Source organism: Puma concolor, chromosome B3 (genome assembly GCF_028749965.1).
Source record: "Puma concolor isolate L17-30 chromosome B3, mPumCon1.1.hap2, whole genome shotgun sequence".
Lineage (NCBI taxonomy): Eukaryota > Metazoa > Chordata > Mammalia > Carnivora > Felidae > Puma > Puma concolor.
The window spans coordinates 39,256,893-39,276,273 of NC_141672.1; the positions used below are offsets into that span (position 1 = coordinate 39,256,893).

General features: G+C 37.7%; 1 protein-coding gene across 1 annotated transcript in view; it reads left to right on the plus strand.

The window, feature by feature from the left end:
* The window catches only part of KCNH5 (potassium voltage-gated channel subfamily H member 5), a 306,984-nt gene extending 287,905 nt beyond the window's left edge, over positions 1-19,079 (plus strand). Inside the window, exon 11 of the mRNA XM_025919324.2 lies at positions 12,854-19,079. Within this exon, the coding sequence (XP_025775109.1) occupies positions 12,854-13,801 (948 nt within the window). The 3' untranslated portion in view covers positions 13,802-19,079. The remainder of the gene's footprint in view (positions 1-12,853) is intronic.
* Positions 19,080-19,381: the final 302 nt, after the last annotated feature.

Below are 19,381 nucleotides of genomic sequence, written 5' to 3' on the forward strand. Positions count from 1 at the left end.
AGATAAATTTTTTTTTTCTTTTTCTCTCAGATTGTTCATCTGCTTATCTGCAAACCTGTCAGTTTTGCTGGCAAAATAAATCCAGAATCTCACCACCTCTCACTACCTCCATTTCTACTTCCCAGGCTGATGTCTCACTTGTATTACTCAAAGAGCCTTCTAACTGATACGCTTCTACCCTCCCCACTTTCCAGTTTATTTTCCCCATGGCAACCTGAGCGATCATCTTGAAATAGAAGTGAGATCATGTGACTCCTCTCCCATGACTTCCTTCACATCTAAAACTCAAAGTCCCTGGCCTCCTGGTTTACCAAATGCTGCCTCCTTTGTCCTTCTCTGTTCACATCGTTCCTCAAATGTGTAAAGTGCTCTCTCACCTTGGGGTCCCCCTCCCCCTATGGCTATCTGCATGGCCCACGTCTTCATTTCATGACTACCTCTGCTCAGATAGCACTTTCTCAAAGAGACCCAACTACTCTTTATTTTTCTTTGTAGCCCACATCACCACCTGACATTTTATAGAATATTTAAGGAGCTTTTCTTTGCTTACTGCTATATACCTAACTCCAAAACACAGCCTGGAACAAGGTGGCTGTTTGACAAATACTTGTAATGTGAATGAATATCTTGTTTGCTGCTGCCTGCATTAAGTGCTAACAAGGAAGTGCTGTTAGGATGCAGAATAGGATGGACCCATTTCTTCCTGGGCGGTAAATGAAAGCCTCATAGCAGGGCTAGCTTCACGGATGGTTCGCCTGTGTCATACAGAACTTTGCACTTAGAAGGGCCCTGTTCTTGGGCCCTGAAACAGAAGGGCTTCTGTTTCATGTTCTGCTGTCACTCTCTCTAAATTCTTAATAGTTTTGAATAGGGAGCCCTGCATCCTTTTTTATTGTGCTATAATTCACACACCATACAACTCACCATCTTAAAGTGTACAATTTAGTGTTTTTTAGTATATTTACAAAGTTGTGCAACCATCACCACTGTCTACTTCCAGGACATTCTCATCACCCCAGAAAGAAACCTCATACCCATTAGTAGTCATTCCCCATTTCCCACTCCTTCCCTGGCCATGGGTATATACCCCCTGGTTAATTTTGCCTATTCCAGATGTTTCATATAAGTGAAGTAAAAAAAAAAAAAAAGTGACCTTTTGTGTCAGGCTTCTTTTGCTTAGTATGTTTTCAAGGTTCATCCATGCTGTAGCATGTATCAGGATATCATTCCTTTTACTGGCTAATATTCCTTTGTATCCATATATACCACATTTTGTTTGTTGACTCACCAGTTACTGGATTTTGGGGTTGTTTCTGCTTTTTGGCTATCATGAATAACATTGCTACAAATATTCGTGTACTAGTGCTTTCATTTTTCTTGGATATATACCGAAGAGTGGAATTGCTGGGTCATATTGTTAGTCTGTGTTTAACTCTTTGAGGAACTGCCAAGCTGTTTGCCACAGAGGCTGCACCATTTTATATTCCTTCCAGCAGTGTATGGGGGTTCCAGTTTCTCTACATCTTCAAAACACTTGTTATTTTCTGTTATTAATATGTTATTTTTCAATTATAGCCATCCTGGAGGATGTGAAGTACATTGTATTGTGGTTTTGCATTGCCCTAACGATGTATCTTTTTGTGTACCTATTGGCCATTTGTATATCCTCCTTGGAAAATGTCTATTCAAGTCCCTTGATTATTTAAAAATATTTTTTTCTTTTAATTTTTGAGTCATAAAAGTTCTTTATATATTTTGGATATTAGAGCCATATCAAATATATGATTTGCAAATACTTCTTCTCATTTTGTAGGTTGTCATTTTGCTTTCTTGAAAGTGTCCTTTGACACTTTTGTTTTGAATTTTGATGAATTCCAGTTCGTTAATTCAATTATTTTTGGTGGCTTGAGATATAGGTGTCTAAGAAACCTTTCCCTGATTCAAGGCCACTACATTTATGCCTTTGTTTCCTTCTAAGAATTTTATAGCTTTAGTTCTTACATTTATGTCTTTGATCCATTTTGAATTAAGTTTTGTATATGGTGTGAGGCTGGTGTCCATATTCATTTTTTGTTCGTGGATGTGCAATTATTCCAGCACCATTTGTTGAAAACATTAATCTTTCCTCATTGAGTTGCCTCATCATCCTTGTCAAAAAAACAATTGAGCGTAGATGCATGGGTTTACTTTTGGAAACCTAGTTCCATTCCATTGTTGTATGTGTCTGTTCTTATAGCAGTATCTTGATTATGGTATAGCTTTATAAAACTGGGAGTTTTAAAACTGGGAAGTATGAGTCTTCCAATTACATTCTTGTATCTTGGTATTGTTTTGGCTATTCTGGGTCCCTTATGTTTCCATCTGAATTTTAGGGACAGCTTACCAATTTCTGAAAAATTGGCAGTTAGAATTTTGATAGGAATTGAATTGAATCTATAGGTAAATTTAAGGAATATTGTCTTGTTAACAATATACCTTCCAATCCATAAACATGTAATGTCTTTCTATTTAAGTCTTCTTAATTTATTTAAATAATGTTTTGTAGTTTTGTGTATGAGCCATACATTTTTGTTATATTTTTTCCTAAATATTTTATTTTCTTTGATGCTGTTGTCGATGGAATTATTTTCTTGGTTTCATTTTCAGATGGCTCATAGCTAGTATATAGAAATACAACTAATTTTATATTGATTTTATGTCCTGCATCCTTCTGAACTCCTTTATTAGCTATAACAGCTGTGTGTGTGTGTGTGTGTGTGTGTGTGTGTGTGTGTGTGTGTGTGTGTTGTGAGGATTTCTCAGGAATTTCTATATACATGACATGTCACCCTCAAATGGAGATAGTTTTCATTCTTTTTCATTCTGGATGTCTTTTATTTCATTTTCTCGACAGTTTCCCTGGCTGGAACCTTCACTGCAATGTTGAATAGAAGTGGCAAATTGGTACATATTTATCTCTTCCCTGATCTTAGGGGGATAGCTTTCAGTATTTTACCATTAAGCATGTTATAGGCTCTGATTTTTTATGTTGTATTGGGCCCTACAAATGATGTAGCTGGTCTTGCCTCATAAAGGAGAGCACAGCTGAGCTGAGTATTAAAGGATAAGTAGGAGTTCCCCAGCATGTGAAGAGGAGAGAGAATACTAATTTGCAACATCACTGATGGGGAATGATTCTTAATATCAAAGTGATTGAGCATGGCAGGTATGTGGAGGTCAAATGAGGAGTGAAGGAAACAGATTGGAGAGGTAGGTGGAACTGAGCCATAGTTAGCCATAACAAGGCTTGCTGACCTGTTAAAGAGCTTTAATTTTATTCTGTGATTTTTTTTTTTTTTTTTTTTTTGCCTTGGATGCTATCCTATTTGATACACAATAGCAAAAAATGGAATAAGGGGAAATGGGACTAGCAATTGAGGCAGGGAGGGCAATTCCTGGATTACTGCAATATTTGAGACAATGAATCTAATCTTGTCAGCCTTACCTGCAAACAGCCATTTTCTTGGTTTTGAAGACTTTATCTTCCTTCTTTCATTATTTTTCTTAAATGAAAAAACCTTTAGTAATAGAAACATAAACACTAAGTATCTGTATTTCAGAGTTATGCTAACATCAGTAATGGGGTTTACAATATATGTTTTGTTACTTATGGAAAATACATTTTCATATTTATGATCACCTGGAAAATTGAGATAAATGATTTTTATATGGTAAAGAAAAATGGGGCGTAGAACATTTGATTAGTCAATTCGGTAATAGTATTAATGATTCTAGGATATTTTGCATTTGCATTTTCTTAACCACCCTTATCCACATTAGGCATTACCTGACACATTAACAAAATCAAAAGATACTCCTTTTCTCCCTCCCTCCCTCCCTCCTTTCTTTACTTTTCCCTCTCTACTCATCTCTCTTTTTAATTATCAATTAATTAATTCCTCAAAATTTATTTAGGACATAAGAGGCTGAACTAGATCTCTAACACATTCCTTGTCCTTTAAGAGCTTACAGACTTATGAGTGGCCCAAGTAAAGCAAGGCAGCCATATTTCAAAATGGAGTGTGATGTGTCATTGTTACCCTTCCTTTACCCGTTTGAATTTGTTGGATGACCATCTGACACAGCCCTGTCACTGTGGCCTTCGTTAAGATGAGCTTCTAGCCTCTGGTATGCCCATGAGAGTTTTAATAAATACGCTTGGAATGGATTGAAAGAACTAGAGTTAGAATTAGTAACTGAGTTTATAGAAACAGTAAAAGGAACCAATGAACAAAACCAACCAGATCCCCTAACAGTCAGATGAACTGGAGCTTCTGCCTGATCACATATAGCTATAAATTCCTAGTCAATTCCCTAGATTCACAGATATGGAAAGTGATGGGCCATTTGAGGGGAAACTCCTCTATCTTCCTTCAAATTATATAACACGAAATCCATGTCATTAAACAAATGATTCTAACCCTTTTTTTCCTTGCCTTTATTGGATTTCAAAGTTCAGTACACATTCAAATTATTCAATTTTGATATCACTTTTATGATCAAATGTCCTACTTTTGAAATGGAAAGCTCAGTTGGCCATGTTCCCTGTTAAGTTTAAGAAGCTTTTATCATTTAAATAAATTAAACCTTCCAGCATGGGCTCCACAGAACATAATGAAGCACAGAGAAGAAAAGCTTAAATGAAATAAACCTCTTTGCTGATAGAAACAGTACAGGCTATTGTGACTACCAATAAATGTGTGGCTGGAATCATAGTCTGATTCATGATTTTTCTTTTTCTTTTTTTGTCCTTAATTTTTGTGGTGTTCATCAGCAATTTGATTTGCCATTGCACAAAAAGATTGACACAGAGTACATCAAGTGCAAGGATTCTAGGTTATTAATACTGAGAAAAAAACACAAATAAAAAAATTTAAAAGCTGATTTAATACCATGTTAAGAATCATGTATATTTTTTTCTTCTACATTAATCCATATGTTGTTCTATGAACACTCAGATCGTTTTACATTTTCTAAAATAATTTCTTCGGGGGAATTAAAATTTTTTTTTCCTAGAGAAAAATCATTGTCATTTTTATGTAATAATTGGTTAAAATTAATCTACATAACTTACATATTTATTTAGCAGGAAATATTTTACTTTCTATAGGACACACTGCCCATATAGGAATCAACTGAATTATGAAATGCTTGTTTGTAGATTCTTTCAATTGCCAAAGACTAGTAAGCAAAAGTTTTAAAAATCTTAATGACAACATGCTTTTTAAAAAGGGCTTAACTAAATAAAATTTACCCATCTTTCCATTCAGTTATAAAGTGAAACCATTTTATCATATGCATAATTAAAAACTTAGGGGTAAAAAGCACTTCTTAAAAGGAAAGATTCTGGGCACCTGGGTGGCTCGGTTAAGTCAGTTAAGTGGCTGACTTCGGCTCAGGTCATGATCTCACAGTCTGTGAGTTTGAGCCCTGCATCAGGCTCTATGCTGACAGCTCAGAGCCTAGAGCCTGCTTTGGATTCTGTGTGTCTCTCTCTCTGCCCCTCCCCCACTCGTGCTCTGCCTGTGTCTGTCTCTCAAAAATAAATAAATGTTAAAAAAAAAAAAAAGGAAAGATTCAATGGAATATATTTGAAAATGCTCATGCTTGTAATGGTAATGTAGAATAATTACCATGCTGTTTATTATAAAATGTAGTCTCCTTGGTAATAAAAATACATTGTTATTTAAATTTGGAGTTTAGGGTCATAAAGTTATCTTTAAAACTATGAGAACTTTATAGAGAGGGTCTATTACATTTAATGTTTGTGAAAAACAGTGAGTTACTTCCATTAGGCACTCCTGCTCTTGTATTTTCTTGGTCTATAATGCATCCTTCATAACTTAAGACAAAACAAAAAGCTATCATACTTTACACATACAACATGGTTCAACCAGTGATGGTACCTCAGTAGATTATTAGTCTTGAAACCTTGTAAACATGACAAAATCATCTCTTCATTTTTTATTTCTCTGTTTTTAATTTTAGTGCCAAATACCTTGTATTAAGAAAGTATGGCATTGCGGCGCTTGGGTGGCTCAGTTGGTAAAGCATCTGACTTCAGTTCAGGTCATGATCTCATGGCTCATGGGTTCAAACCCTGCATAGGGTTCTGTGCTAACAGCTCAGAGCCTGGAGCCTGCTTCAGATTCTGTACCTCCCTCTCTTTCTGCCCCTGCCCCACTCATGCTCTGTGCTCGCTCTCTCTCCCTTAAAAATGGATAAACATTAAAAAATTATAAAAAAAAAAAAAAAAAAAGAAAGAAAGAAAGCACTGCATTGTCACCAGCTGGGAAATAAGTTCTTTTTTTTTTTTTTTCAAATTTTTATTTAAATTTTAGTTAGTGAACATGCAGTGCAATATTGGTTTCAAGAGTAGAATTCAGTGATTCATCACTTACATACAACACCCAGTGCTCACCACAAGTGCCCCCCTTAGTACCCATCACCCATCTAACCCATCTCCCACCCACATCCCTCCATCAACCCTCAATTTGTTCTCTATAAGAGTCTCTCATGGTTTATTTCCCTCTCTCTCTTTTTTGGAAAATAAGTTCTTAATGGATGTTATTGCATCCTTACAATGGAATCAAAGATAGGTTCTCATTCAAGTTCTTTAAAGATTGATTTGTGGGTCAAAGATTTGAATATGATTACAGTCAGCCAGCATTTGTTAACTATCTACTTGTGCCCAGTAGTGGGCTAGGTGCTGAGGATGCCAGGAGGTGGATGATGTAGTGTTTGCCTCCAAAGGAGGAAATAAGAGTAGACATTAATGATCAATTACAATAATACAAATAACATTGATTCATTGTGTAGAGAGTGAAAAATAATTTTTTTTTTTAATTTTTTTTTCAACGTTTATTTATTTTTGGGACAGAGAGAGACAGAGCATGAACGGGCGAGGGGCAGAGAGAGAGGGAGACACAGAATCGGAAACAGGCTCCAGGCTCTGAGCCATCAGCCCAGAGCCCGACGCGGGGCTCGAACCCACGGACCGCGAGATCGTGACCTGGCTGAAGTCGGACGCTTAACCGACTGCGCCACCCAGGCGCCCCAGAGAGTGAAAAATAATTTTAAAAAGTAGGAAACCTTCCTATTTGTATTATTTTCTATTCATAGACCTTCACAAACATACATTTACTGAGTGTATGAAGAGATTATTGAATTAACGAATAACATGTACTTATTGAGGACTTTCAATATGACAGACACTGTCATAAAGTCTGGAGATACAGCATGTAACAAAAGAGATAAAAATCTCTGCCTCATAAACAAATGAATCCAGGTAGTAGTGGGATCAAGAATGACATTTAAATCCAGGGAAAATTACATCCTTTGACTTGCCACCCCCTGTTTTTGGTAAAGATACTATATTTAATATAAGTAGAAGTTAGAAGAAAACCCAAGAGCTGCCTTGAAGAGAGCAAGAAGCTACAAAATGACAGCATGTATTTCATTTTATTTATTTTTTTAATGTTTGAGAGAGAGTGCAAATGGGGAAGGGGCAGAGAGAGAGGGAGACAGAATCTGAAGCAGGCTCTGTGCTGACTTGGGGCTTGAACCCATGAAACGTGAGATCATGACCTGAGCTGAAGTCGGACACTCAACCGACTGAGCCCCCAGGCACCCCGACAGCATGTATTTTAAAGGGAAGTAGAGGGGTGCCTGGGTGGCGCAGTTGGTTAAGCGTCCGACTTCAGCCAGGTCACGATCTCGCGGTCCGGGAGTTCGAGCCCCGCGTCGGGCTCTGGGCTGGTGGCTCGGAGCCTGGAGCCTGTTTCCGATTCTGTGTCTCCCTCTCTCTCTGCCCCTCCCCCGTTCATGCTCTGTCTCTCTCTGTCCCCAAAATAAATAAACGTTGAAAAAAGAAAAAATTTAAAGGGAAGTAGAGTGAAGCAAGCCTGCTGGCTTTGCCTTTGAGAATGAGTGCTTTGAGGTTGCCTCCCCTAACACCCTCCTGCCCCGCTGTCAGTTACTCAGCGAGCACAGAACCCAATGGACTGCCTTCAGGGATGGTTCTCCAGGGCAAAGGCTCGGTGAGGGTTATCTGTTGGGTGTGAAACTGCTGTACCACCCCCTGCTTTACCCACTCAACTATCCACATCTCTGTGTCAAAATGACCTTACAGAGCTGCAGTCGAGTGTAATGGTTAGGACTGCTTGCAATCTGACTTCTTGGATTAGTATCCTGGCCACTTACTCCTTGGGTGACCTGGAAGGCAAACCACATCACTATGTCTTAGTTTGCTTTTCTGTAACATGAGAATACTAGGCCCTATACCAAGTAGTAGTATGCAGTAGTTAATGAGATAATACATGTGTGAAAGTGACTTCTTTGCTATATGCGAACTTTTAATAATTATTTTTTTCAGTAAGTCATAATTTCCATTCTGAAGCCAAAAGAAATAAAAGAAATTTAATCTATTCAGTAACCTCTGTCTAACTCAGTAATTTTGTTTAAAGTTACCTCTGGCTTGTGGTGCTTGGGTGGCTGAGTCGGTTAAGTGACTCTTGATCTTGGCTCAGGTCACGATCTCACAGTTGGTGAGCCTAAGCACTGTGTCAGGCTCTGCACTATAGTGCGGTCTCTAGACCCTCTGACATTCTCTCTGCACTATCAGAGAATTCCTGCTTGGAATTCTCATTCCTTCTCCTTCTGCCCCTATCCCACTCGTGGTCTCTGTCTCTCCCTCTCAAAATAAAGAAATAAACTTAAGGAAAATAAAGTTACCTCTGGCTTAAAAGCCTGGTTATGGTTAAGTAGTTGATCAAATCCAAGTATTACTGTTTTGAGTTTGATTCCAGCTCAAATTCTGTAGCTTGGGTAAGAAATTTCCTCATGACCCTCTCTTCCCAGCCCTCCTTCTGCACCTGCTTCTACTTTCCCTGGGCTCCTGATTGCCTGTGGGCCTGATGCAAAGGGTAGGGGGCTCCACTTCAGCACCGAGAGCTTGTCTGTGAGATCTGGCGGGCTTGTGGTCACTCCTCAGAGCGTTGGCCTTTTCAGCTGGCCACACCCAACTACTGGGCACTATTTATTGTGTGGCATATTTAATGGTCTGAAAGGCCCTAGCAGCAAGTGTTCTACAGAGTGCTGTAACTTCTCCCACCTCATGGAGTATCTTCACCTCATCTGGCTTCCATGGGGCTGAGATAACAGTCGTCTACCTACTCTAGTTCCCGGGCCCACCGGGATCCTAGCCATGCCCATCCAGGCACACAGAAGTATGGGCAGAAACAAAGAGGGTGTATGCTTTTTTCCAGCATGTTGGTTGGCTCCAGAGAGCGAACGTGTGGGTCCTGCTGCTCTGTAAACTCCAGCAGAGAAGTTAGGGCCTATCTCAATGTTTCCAAGTGCCCCTAAAGCTCAAGGGCCTATGTCTAGTTCCTTGTCCTCTCCTATCTCCCTGGAGTGGGGGGGATGGAGGTAAAGGAGCAACGTGCAGCACTTCAGATGCTAATATCCCAAACCTCTATTCTTTCTCTTTCTCAGTTTCTTTTATATGTTCATAGTGGCAAGATCCACAACCTTGTTCTATCTCATTTGTCCCCTGATGCAGACCAGCAGCCTGGCTCTGTGACAGGACTCTCTTTGTACAACGTAGTTTGGCATTTAGAGTCTCTGTTCTCAGCTTAACAGTAGGAGTCCAGACACTTTGTCCGCGGTTTGTGTGGAGGGGCCAGCTGGTGGTCAGGGAAGCTGCAAAAGGCTTATTTTGTTGATGTTTTACATGGGCTTAAATCACTAAGCATTCTAAACTTGCTAAGCACACAATAATCGTAAGCAATCATTAGCCATCATATAGAAATTTTAAAACATACAGCCAACAAATAAGATGCCACCAGATTCTCAGTTCCAGGGACACCAAATATTTCATTGTAATTTCTAAAAACTGTGAATTTCACACAGCAGTACACATGGACACTACAGAGATAGTAATGTTTTTGTCTATTACATATCAATAGCGTTGCTGAATTCAGCAAACAAAAGCACAGGGCATGCAGTTAAATTTAAATTTCAGGTAAACAATGAGTATGTTTTAAAACATCAATATGTCCCATTCAGATAAATGATGTATGACTTTTCAGTATTAGTGTGTCCCAAATACTGCATGGAGGCCCTGTATTTCATCTAACATCCTCATGTGCGATTTACCTCCCTTCCCTCGTTGAGAGTCTGAAGTAGATCTTTTTATTGCAAATGTGAAGGTGACTCTCAGTTATTACATTGCACGAAGGCTATGGCTAAAGGCTAAGGAATTACCTTTATAAAAACAACCCAAAAGATCAGAGTTGAGTGGGAAGGAGGATGTGGCCAGTCATTTACATTTGTCCCCTCATGTCAGTTCCTGAAATGAAATTCAGCACATTTTCAATGAAATGGGATGAAATCAGAATGTGGTATTTGTGTTTCCATGTTTGGATCTATCTCATCCTAAAGAGTGTTAGTATCTTGAAGGGTCAGCATAAGCTCTGTTTACTTAGGGAGCATAAGAAACATGTCAACCCTTTGAAAAACTTTCAATTAAACTGCGAGAGCTTTGATGTCAGGCTTTCAGATTAGTATTACATCATTCAAAAAGACCCAATTTCATGTGCCACTAGAGAGGGAAAAATATACTGGTCTTTATAGACAGTTATTGAATTTAGAGAATATTTACTTTAAAATACAGATTATTACCACTTGATAAGCTGTATCTAGTGCATCAATTTCAATTTAGAAAGTATGCTCTTAGAGAATTCTATCTCCCTGACTTTTCTGTTCACAGTGACCATCAGTAGTATTGGTTTCTAGTATAAATCAATGTTTATATGTTACTCTGGAAGCTTCAAGTGGTAATGGAAATGGTTTCAAATATACAGGATTTTATGAGAGTTCAATGGATATAACCAGAATATTTTGAGTGTCTACTATATGCCGTGTACTTCACATAGATCTCTAATCTAACCAATAAGTTAATGAGAGAGGGTGATGAGGTAAGTAATTTTGCCAGCCCCATAAAATTGTCTGATTCTGAGAGCACTGTATCTACTATAACTCCCTTCTGGATTTTTCTTACAGACCTCATCTGCAGTTATTTTGTTCTTCGGAAGGAACCTGAGCAAAAAATCTCACACTCATTAAATTCACTTCTAATTCTGATAATATAAGTGGTAATTTCTTACAGGTGACCATTTTTACTTCTCTTGATGGAGTTACACATTCTTCCCAGTATTATTTTCGGAAGACATTTTAAATGAAATTTATGCTAACTTATTTGTGGTTACCTATCAAATAGCACATTAACTATGTATTTAATTCTATATTTAAAATTTACCTCAAAATACAAAAAAAAATTAATTCAAAGGATACATGCACCCCTGTTTATTGCAGCATTATTTACAATAGCCAAATTATGAAAGCAGCCCAAGTGTCCATCGACTGATGAATGGATAAAGATGTGATATATCTATACAGTAAAATATTATTCTGCCATAAAAAAAAGCATGAAATCTTGCCATTTGCAACAACATGGGTGGAGCTAGAGAGTATAAAGCAAAATAAGTCAGTCAGAGAAAGACAAATACCATATGGTTCCAGTCATATGTGGAATTTAAGAAACAAAACAAACAAAGGAAAAGAGAGAGACAGAGAGAGACGAACCTAGAAACCGACTTTAACTACAGGGAACAAACAGTTCCCAGAGGGGAGGTGGGTAGGGGATGGGGATTAAGGAGGGCACTAGTCATGATGACTGAGCAATGTATACAATTGCCGAGTCACTACATTGTACACCTGAAACTAACAGAACATTTTGCATTGACTATACTGGAATTTAAAAACTTAATGAAAAAAACCTTCTGGAAATACGCACAGAAAAAGGTTAATGATACTTAGGTCTGAGGCAACCAACTGAAGTCTGAGTGGGAGAAACACTTAACGCTAAAATTGTTTATAATACTTCAAAAGGTAAGAAGATTCTGTATGTAGGTTGGAATAACGATAAGGGAAAAATGAATACTAACAATGAAAAACAAATTTTAAGAATACTGAAATCTGAAGAGTCCAATCTCCCACCGGTGACAGTATTACATAGACAACATCCTTACTTCTGTTTGGATATTTTAGTGGTGTTGAGGTTCACGAGTGTTCAAGGCAGTTTATTCTGTGAATAGATAGCAGTTTGAAATAAAGTCTGTATTGAATTGGTATTTGTCTCTCAGGAACTTTACTTACAGATCCTAGTTCTTTCCCTCTGGAGCCACATAAATAAATTTAATCCCTCCTCTCACCCCACATAGGTGCTATGCTAGTAAACTAATGTTTTGGTACTTTTATACAGCCTAGAACTCATAATTTGACCCCCTAAGCAGAGGATGTTATTAAAAATGGTCTTGAATATATTCACATATGAAAGGAAACATACAAAAAATAATGATGCGTTGTAAGGAAATTTAATATAGTTCCTTACACACATATGCATACACACATATAATAGACTAACATATATATTTACCTATTTTCTATTAAATGGGAGTATAAACTAAACAGCAGGCATCTCTATTCAGCTATTACATTCCCCCTTCCGTATGCAAGGGAGTAGGACTAAATAAGCTAAGTAAGCTTAGTCAGTGCTCCTATGTTGAGTCTTAAGTGTATCGCATCTGTTAAAGAAATGGCACTGGGGTATTTTTTTTTCCCCTTCAGAAATGACCTTATCTTGTGTTGGAGGGTTTCCTCAGTAAAAGAAAGTTCATCCAGCATCCTGGCATGCAACTGCAAGCTCGTCTATCTTCATAATCATGTTCTGAACATCTCTCCCCCTCCACAGATCATTTTCCGAAAAATCAGTGACGTGAAGAAAGAGGAAGAGGAGCGCCTCCGGCAGAAGAATGAGGTCACCCTCAGCATTCCCGTGGACCACCCCGTCCGAAAGCTCTTCCAGAAGTTCAAGCAACAGAAGGAGCTGCGGAATCAGGGGTCAACACAGAGCGACCCCGAGCGCAACCAGCTCCAGGTAGAAAGCCGCTCCTTACAGAACGGAGCTTCCATCACGGGCACCAGTGTGGTCACCGTGTCACAGATCACCCCCATCCAGACATCGCTGGCCTACGTGAAAACCAGTGAGTCCCTCAAGCAAAACAACCGCGACGCCATGGAACTCAAGCCCAACGGCGGTGCTGACCCCAAATGTCTCAAAGTCAACAGCCCCATAAGGATGAAGAACGGAAATGGGAAAGGATGGCTGCGACTCAAGAATAACATGGGCGCCCACGAGGAGAAAAAGGAAGACTGGAATAACGTCACGAAAGCGGAGTCCATGGGGCTATTGTCAGAGGACCCCAAGGGCAGCGATTCAGAGAACAGCGTTACCAAAAACCCATTAAGGAAAACAGATTCTTGTGACAGTGGGATTACAAAAAGTGACCTTCGTTTGGATAAGGCCGGGGAGGCCCGAAGTCCACTGGAGCACAGCCCTATTCAGGCTGATGCCAAGCACCCCTTTTATCCCATCCCAGAGCAGGCCTTACAAACCACACTGCAGGAAGTCAAACATGAACTCAAAGAGGACATCCAGCTGCTAAGCTGCAGAATGACTGCCCTGGAAAAGCAGGTGGCAGAAATTTTAAAAATACTCTCAGAAAAAAGCGCGCCCCAGACCTCTTCTCCCAAATCCCAGATGCCACTCCAAGTACCTTCCCAAATACCATGTCAGGATATTTTTAGTGTTTCAAGGCCTGAGTCACCTGAGTCTGACAAAGATGAAATCCACTTTTAATATATATACATATATATTTGTTAATATATTAAAAACAGTATATACATCTATATACATACATGTGTATATACAGTATATACATATATATATTTTCACTTGCTTTCAATATGATGAAACCATATGGATTTTGATATGTAAATACTGCATGTCCAGCTGGATTCTGGCCTGCCAAAGAAGATGATTATTTAAAACATAGATATTGCTTGTATATTATGCAGTTGACTGCATGCACACTGTACATTTATTTATAATCTCTATTCTAATACAAAAAAAAGTATGATTTTTGCTAACCAAGGCAATGTAATATTTGAAGAATCAGGGTCCAACCTGCCAATGTTGCCATGACAAATTTGATCTCAGGCTGAGTATATCGAGCTGTCATTTTCCCACTGTTCTGTTAAGTTAAAATTCTGGATTAATGCCAAGGGAGAGTTCGCCCTTTTAGACCGTCGGTACCGTTTTATAATCTCTTTTCATAGGATATTTTTCTGTAACTTAGTGTTAGGTTATTTTCCCCAACACGCAGTGTCTGCTCCATCAAAATGACTGTTTTGTTGCCTAAATCAGATAGCAGTGGGGGACGCTGAGAACGTATTGCTATGAGTTTTGTGCATGAATTGCATTTCTGCTCAACTATACCTCTCCTTTTTTAACACTATACTTAGATAGTAATCATTAACGCTTATGTAAGGAAATCCCTCCTCCCTCCGTCTTGGAGAACAGCTGCCATCTTGTAAGCTGATTTTACCAACCCCATAAATACGAAACTATTAGTATAGTGTATATTATTATAGAAAAACTGCACCACAGGGTAAAAGGGCCTTTTAACAATTCATGTTAGCGATGCTGGTTTTCCAAATGTGATGAGTGTTCTAAATTTGTACTTCTAAAACTTGTTCAAAGGTGAAGTTGAAAGGCTCTTAGCAAAGAAACAAACAAAACACATCTAAGTACTCATATCAAAATTTTAACTATAATGACATAAAATAAAAAAGAATGTAAGCAGATAGACAATATTTTGTAGCATAACTGTAACTTAAGATGAAACACAGGTACAGAATTGTTCACACAGGATTCTTAATGTTTATAGGGATAACACATGAAACATGGTGACAAAAAAACACTAACAAGTAGATGTTAAGTTGCTCAGTTCAGATAACTGCTTTTCTATAATTTTATTCTGGTTACAATTTTCTAAAGCTTTTTTGCACACAGTTCTACTGCAGGACTTCTGCTGAGTTGATACAGTAGACTGCTGTGGCTCAGGCAGATCCATTTATGAAAGGGGGTTACTAAAGACTGAATTTCAGAGTCTTTTGAGTTATAAATCCTCTTCCTAGAAAGTGCCTATTATCAACTAAAAAAAAAAGTCACAAACAGTTGTGTATAGCCAGTCCCTTAAGTGGTATGTATTGAGAATAAAATACATGTTCATTTGTAAGAACCCAGAAGAATTTTTTCTTTTGACTAAAGTCTATGTTATGAAGTTGATCAAAGAGGCATACTTTTAAATTGGTGCATGCATGACATCTAATTGTGGGAACAGGGAAGTTATTGTTTGCATCACGTTGAAAATATATTCCAGGAATCTGTACATTATTGGACCATCTGTACATATACATTCACAATATACACCAGATGACAGCAAAATCAAAGGAGATATTTTGACCTATTGTTGCCATTTTTATGAGCTTTTCTAACGATCTCTCAGCATCCCCAAACAAAACCACCAGAACTGAAAGACAGGTTATCACAGACCGGAGAAGTGCAGAACCAAGTAACTTATAAAAACAAGGGATATTTTAGAATATCTATTAGAGCTTCTTCACATGCCCACAAGATGTGCCTCTTTAATCCAGGAGTCTCAGAACAGATGTGATGTGCCAGGGGCTCCATTTCCCCTTCTCTGTGCCCACGACTTCCATTACTCATCATGGAAGTTTGCAGGGGAGCATGTCTCCAGGCAATGCTACGACATCTACCTACCACAGGCACAAGAAAATGAGGTAATCACAGTAAAAGGAATCAGCCTTGAAATTGAGACTTAGTTGCTTTCATGGTGAGGAGGGTCCTTTTTCTTGACCTCTGACATTTATTGAATTGCAGGGTAATTTTCTATTTAACCATGTACGGCACAAGCCTGGTTAAGCTTTTAGAGGTGAATGAATAGTAAGCATAACCTAAGTACAGAAATGGTTAAGCTTTAGCCACGTGCTTCAAAAATAACCATTGGTGTAAAACTATATCAGAATGACTAAAACAGCAGGGTAGTTTGAAGCTGCAATCCACGCCTTTGCCTATTAGTGGTGCAAATATTTGCTGTGTTCTGCCATTGACTCAGTCGACGAACAATATTATTGTTTGTATCCGTGGGAAAGAAACGTGGTTTTGACCTATTCGAGGTTGTCACAAAGGGGTAAAATGTGTCAGTTGCTTGTTTATGGTGCAGTTATCACGCATTCTTCTCCAGTCCCCTCTGTCCCTATGTGCATGACATGATGAGGTGCTGAATGCACTCTGCTGTTTCCAGCAGAAATGCATGTGTTCAGCAAACACTGTATATAGAGTAGTCTTTTCGGTTCCCAGATTCTGCAATTCTTACCAGGTGAACTTACTCAGACTTGAATGAAGGGTGAACACTTGCTTCAATAAGTGCAATCGTGACATAGTCATGTTCTGTGTTGCCTCAGCCAGCACATAGACAGGAGATTCTCTTTTGGGGGACCAGACGACTGCATGTTTTATTCTTACACTGTATAGATGCTTTCGGTGCATCCAGAATAAAATTTTTATTATTATATTTCTGAACAATGTATTAATAGGAGTAAATAGATACGTATTGAAAATCCAAACATTTTTCAAAGCAACTTACATACCTTCAATATTTTTCTATGATAATATATAAGATCAGATGCTGTACCCTGGACAGGTGGTTGTAACGTAATAGCGAAAGCCAAACAAAAATAGAAATGTGAGCTGTGCATCGTAAGGACAAGTTTTGTCAGTCTGTATTAGGATATTATTGCACTATGGTCTAGTAGATACAAGAGCTTATGATAAAAAGAGAATAGGCACACGAAAGGCAGATGACAATACCAAAGCTACTAGTGTCCCACAATGACATAAATAGTACTTCGAATGTTTTGGGCATAGATGTCGAAGAGAGACATATACTTCATTGTTAAAATGGAAGATTTTTATTATGACACCAGTTTCATCTCACATGAAGTACAGGTACCTGTACTTACATTGTACAGATACGTACAATTGTCCTACGTGCTCAGTGAAAAAAACTGTATGTAGACCAGGGCAAGAGAGTTCGAAAATTTGGGATTTTAAGCCGCTTTTAAGAACAAATATATACTCCTGGAGTTCCTAGAGCTCTAACAGGAATATTAATTATGACCACTAACAAAAACGCCATTTTGCAAATTCATCCTATTGGAGCCCAAATGCAAATCACAACTTTCTATGAATTTAAGGAGATTTTCTTCTCCTGAGATCTGGCCCATTTACTGTTCCATTTTAAATTACTAAATTCTTTTAGAAAACTTAAAAAAAATAGTCTTCAGAGCAGTGACTGTTTTTAAAAGTGTGCAGTGGTTGGTACTGGTGAAATTATGTGTCATATTCCTAATGAATTCTACTATCTTGTATAATTTTTATCTTTTAAGCTATTTTATCTGTCTCTTTTCCAAAATTTTATGTAGGTAATGAGACAATTTATCTAGAATGTACATAACATACATGGATAACTTTATGGATATTTTATAATTATGTGACTGTTGTGTTTTCATATTTTGTTACATATAAGAATATTTCTCTTGCGGTCTTGATGGCAAGGGAGAGAAGAAAGAACAATCTTTTGGAAAACATCCTAGGATTAGTATCTGAGCTCCATCTTGGATTCTGAATCTAGCTTTGCCACAATTGTAGTGTAACTTTGGGCCAATTAACTGTTCTCTGGTGTATCTGGGCTTCAATTTCCCCACCAATAAATAATAAAATGAAGATAAGAACTGCTCCGTTCTTATATCAAGATGATGTTAGGTCGGTGGCAAATCATCTTCCTCTCAAACGAAAATCACATTAAGATAAATTATTAATTGCTTCTTTCTTTCATAGAAGATCAGCTGAGGTGGACTCTCTAAATCTTTTTCTAGGGTTTAGAAGAGGTGTCTCTTGTCAGAAGTCGGTGGGGAAATACACTGATGGCTAAATAATTATCAGTCATTGGCATGTGAGCAAAAGACTTGAGAATTATCTGGGAATTTAGAACTATTAAATAAACATGGAAGGAGTGAATGTCATGTGAGAAGAGAGAAAGAAGAGAAAAATACATGTAAATATTATGATTTTGTTTATTCTATTTAATCATACTGCTCAGCAGAAATTCTCATTCTTGTGAGAAAAAGTAAAAAAATTGTTGAGTATTCAAGATACAGAGCAGTTCATTTTTCGGTTTTGTATAAAAACAATCATGACTTACTTAAGACACATGGCTCCACGTGGGCAGATATTCTTACAATGAAATTCTTAATTGTAAAAGAATCCTTTCCAATGACCACTTGATTTTTCAATGTGTATCTTGAACTGGAAAAAAAAAGGTCAAAAAAAAAAAAAGGAAAATCATTTGAATTACACTTAAAAATACTCATGTTATTGTGACCTAAATTAGTGTTCTAACTTAAAAAGTTATAATACATGATTAGTAATATTGGTAACTCTAGGAAGCCACTTATAACATGTAAACATTTTATTTTTGAGAATGAGATTCATTTTGTTAACATTTGTTCATTCTACAAAGATAATCTTGTATCCTAAAGAATACACTCAAGCCTGAAGTCACTCCATTGGTGGTGACCCTTTGGGTAAAGAAAATACCAAGAGCACATAGTAACAAAGGGGAAACATCTTACACACCGAGACATTTAGATCTCTTACAGGGTTTTTTAATTTTTCTGTTACATCAGAATTTAAAAACTGTTATAACAAAATGGGAATTAGGCATTTTTTTGAAAGCAGACACAATTTCTCAAGTTAAAGAAAGGTTCATTATAAATGCCCAATATATTTAAGAAATATTAAAAGAGATTTATGCTGAACATTCATTATTAACCATGACTTTTTACTATCCATTCTAATGTTTTTTATTTATTTGCTAAATAGTTGATAACACTTATATTTGTATCCACTCTGTGATAGGCCCATGGCATTCCAAATCACAGTTGCATTACATATGTATTCTACACATATGTAAATAAATATTTTCAATCCACTTTCTCTCGGTGTAAACTTTGTACTTACAACTTACATGTTGTTAGCAGCTCAGATAATAAAAACTCTTCGAAATGGGGAATGACATATATGATTTTTTTAGAGGGTTGATATAGATTGAGTTGACATTATAAGAAAAGTTCTTCTTATTGGTTCAGGAAAACAAACCAAGAGGTGATGTATGTGGGACTACACAATCCAAACAAAAACAGAGTCAGGTTTTAAATAGGTTAGTAGTGCCAGGCTACATAAGCTCATGGGATTTGCACTTGCATCTCCGGAACAAATCTGCAAAGAGGAAAA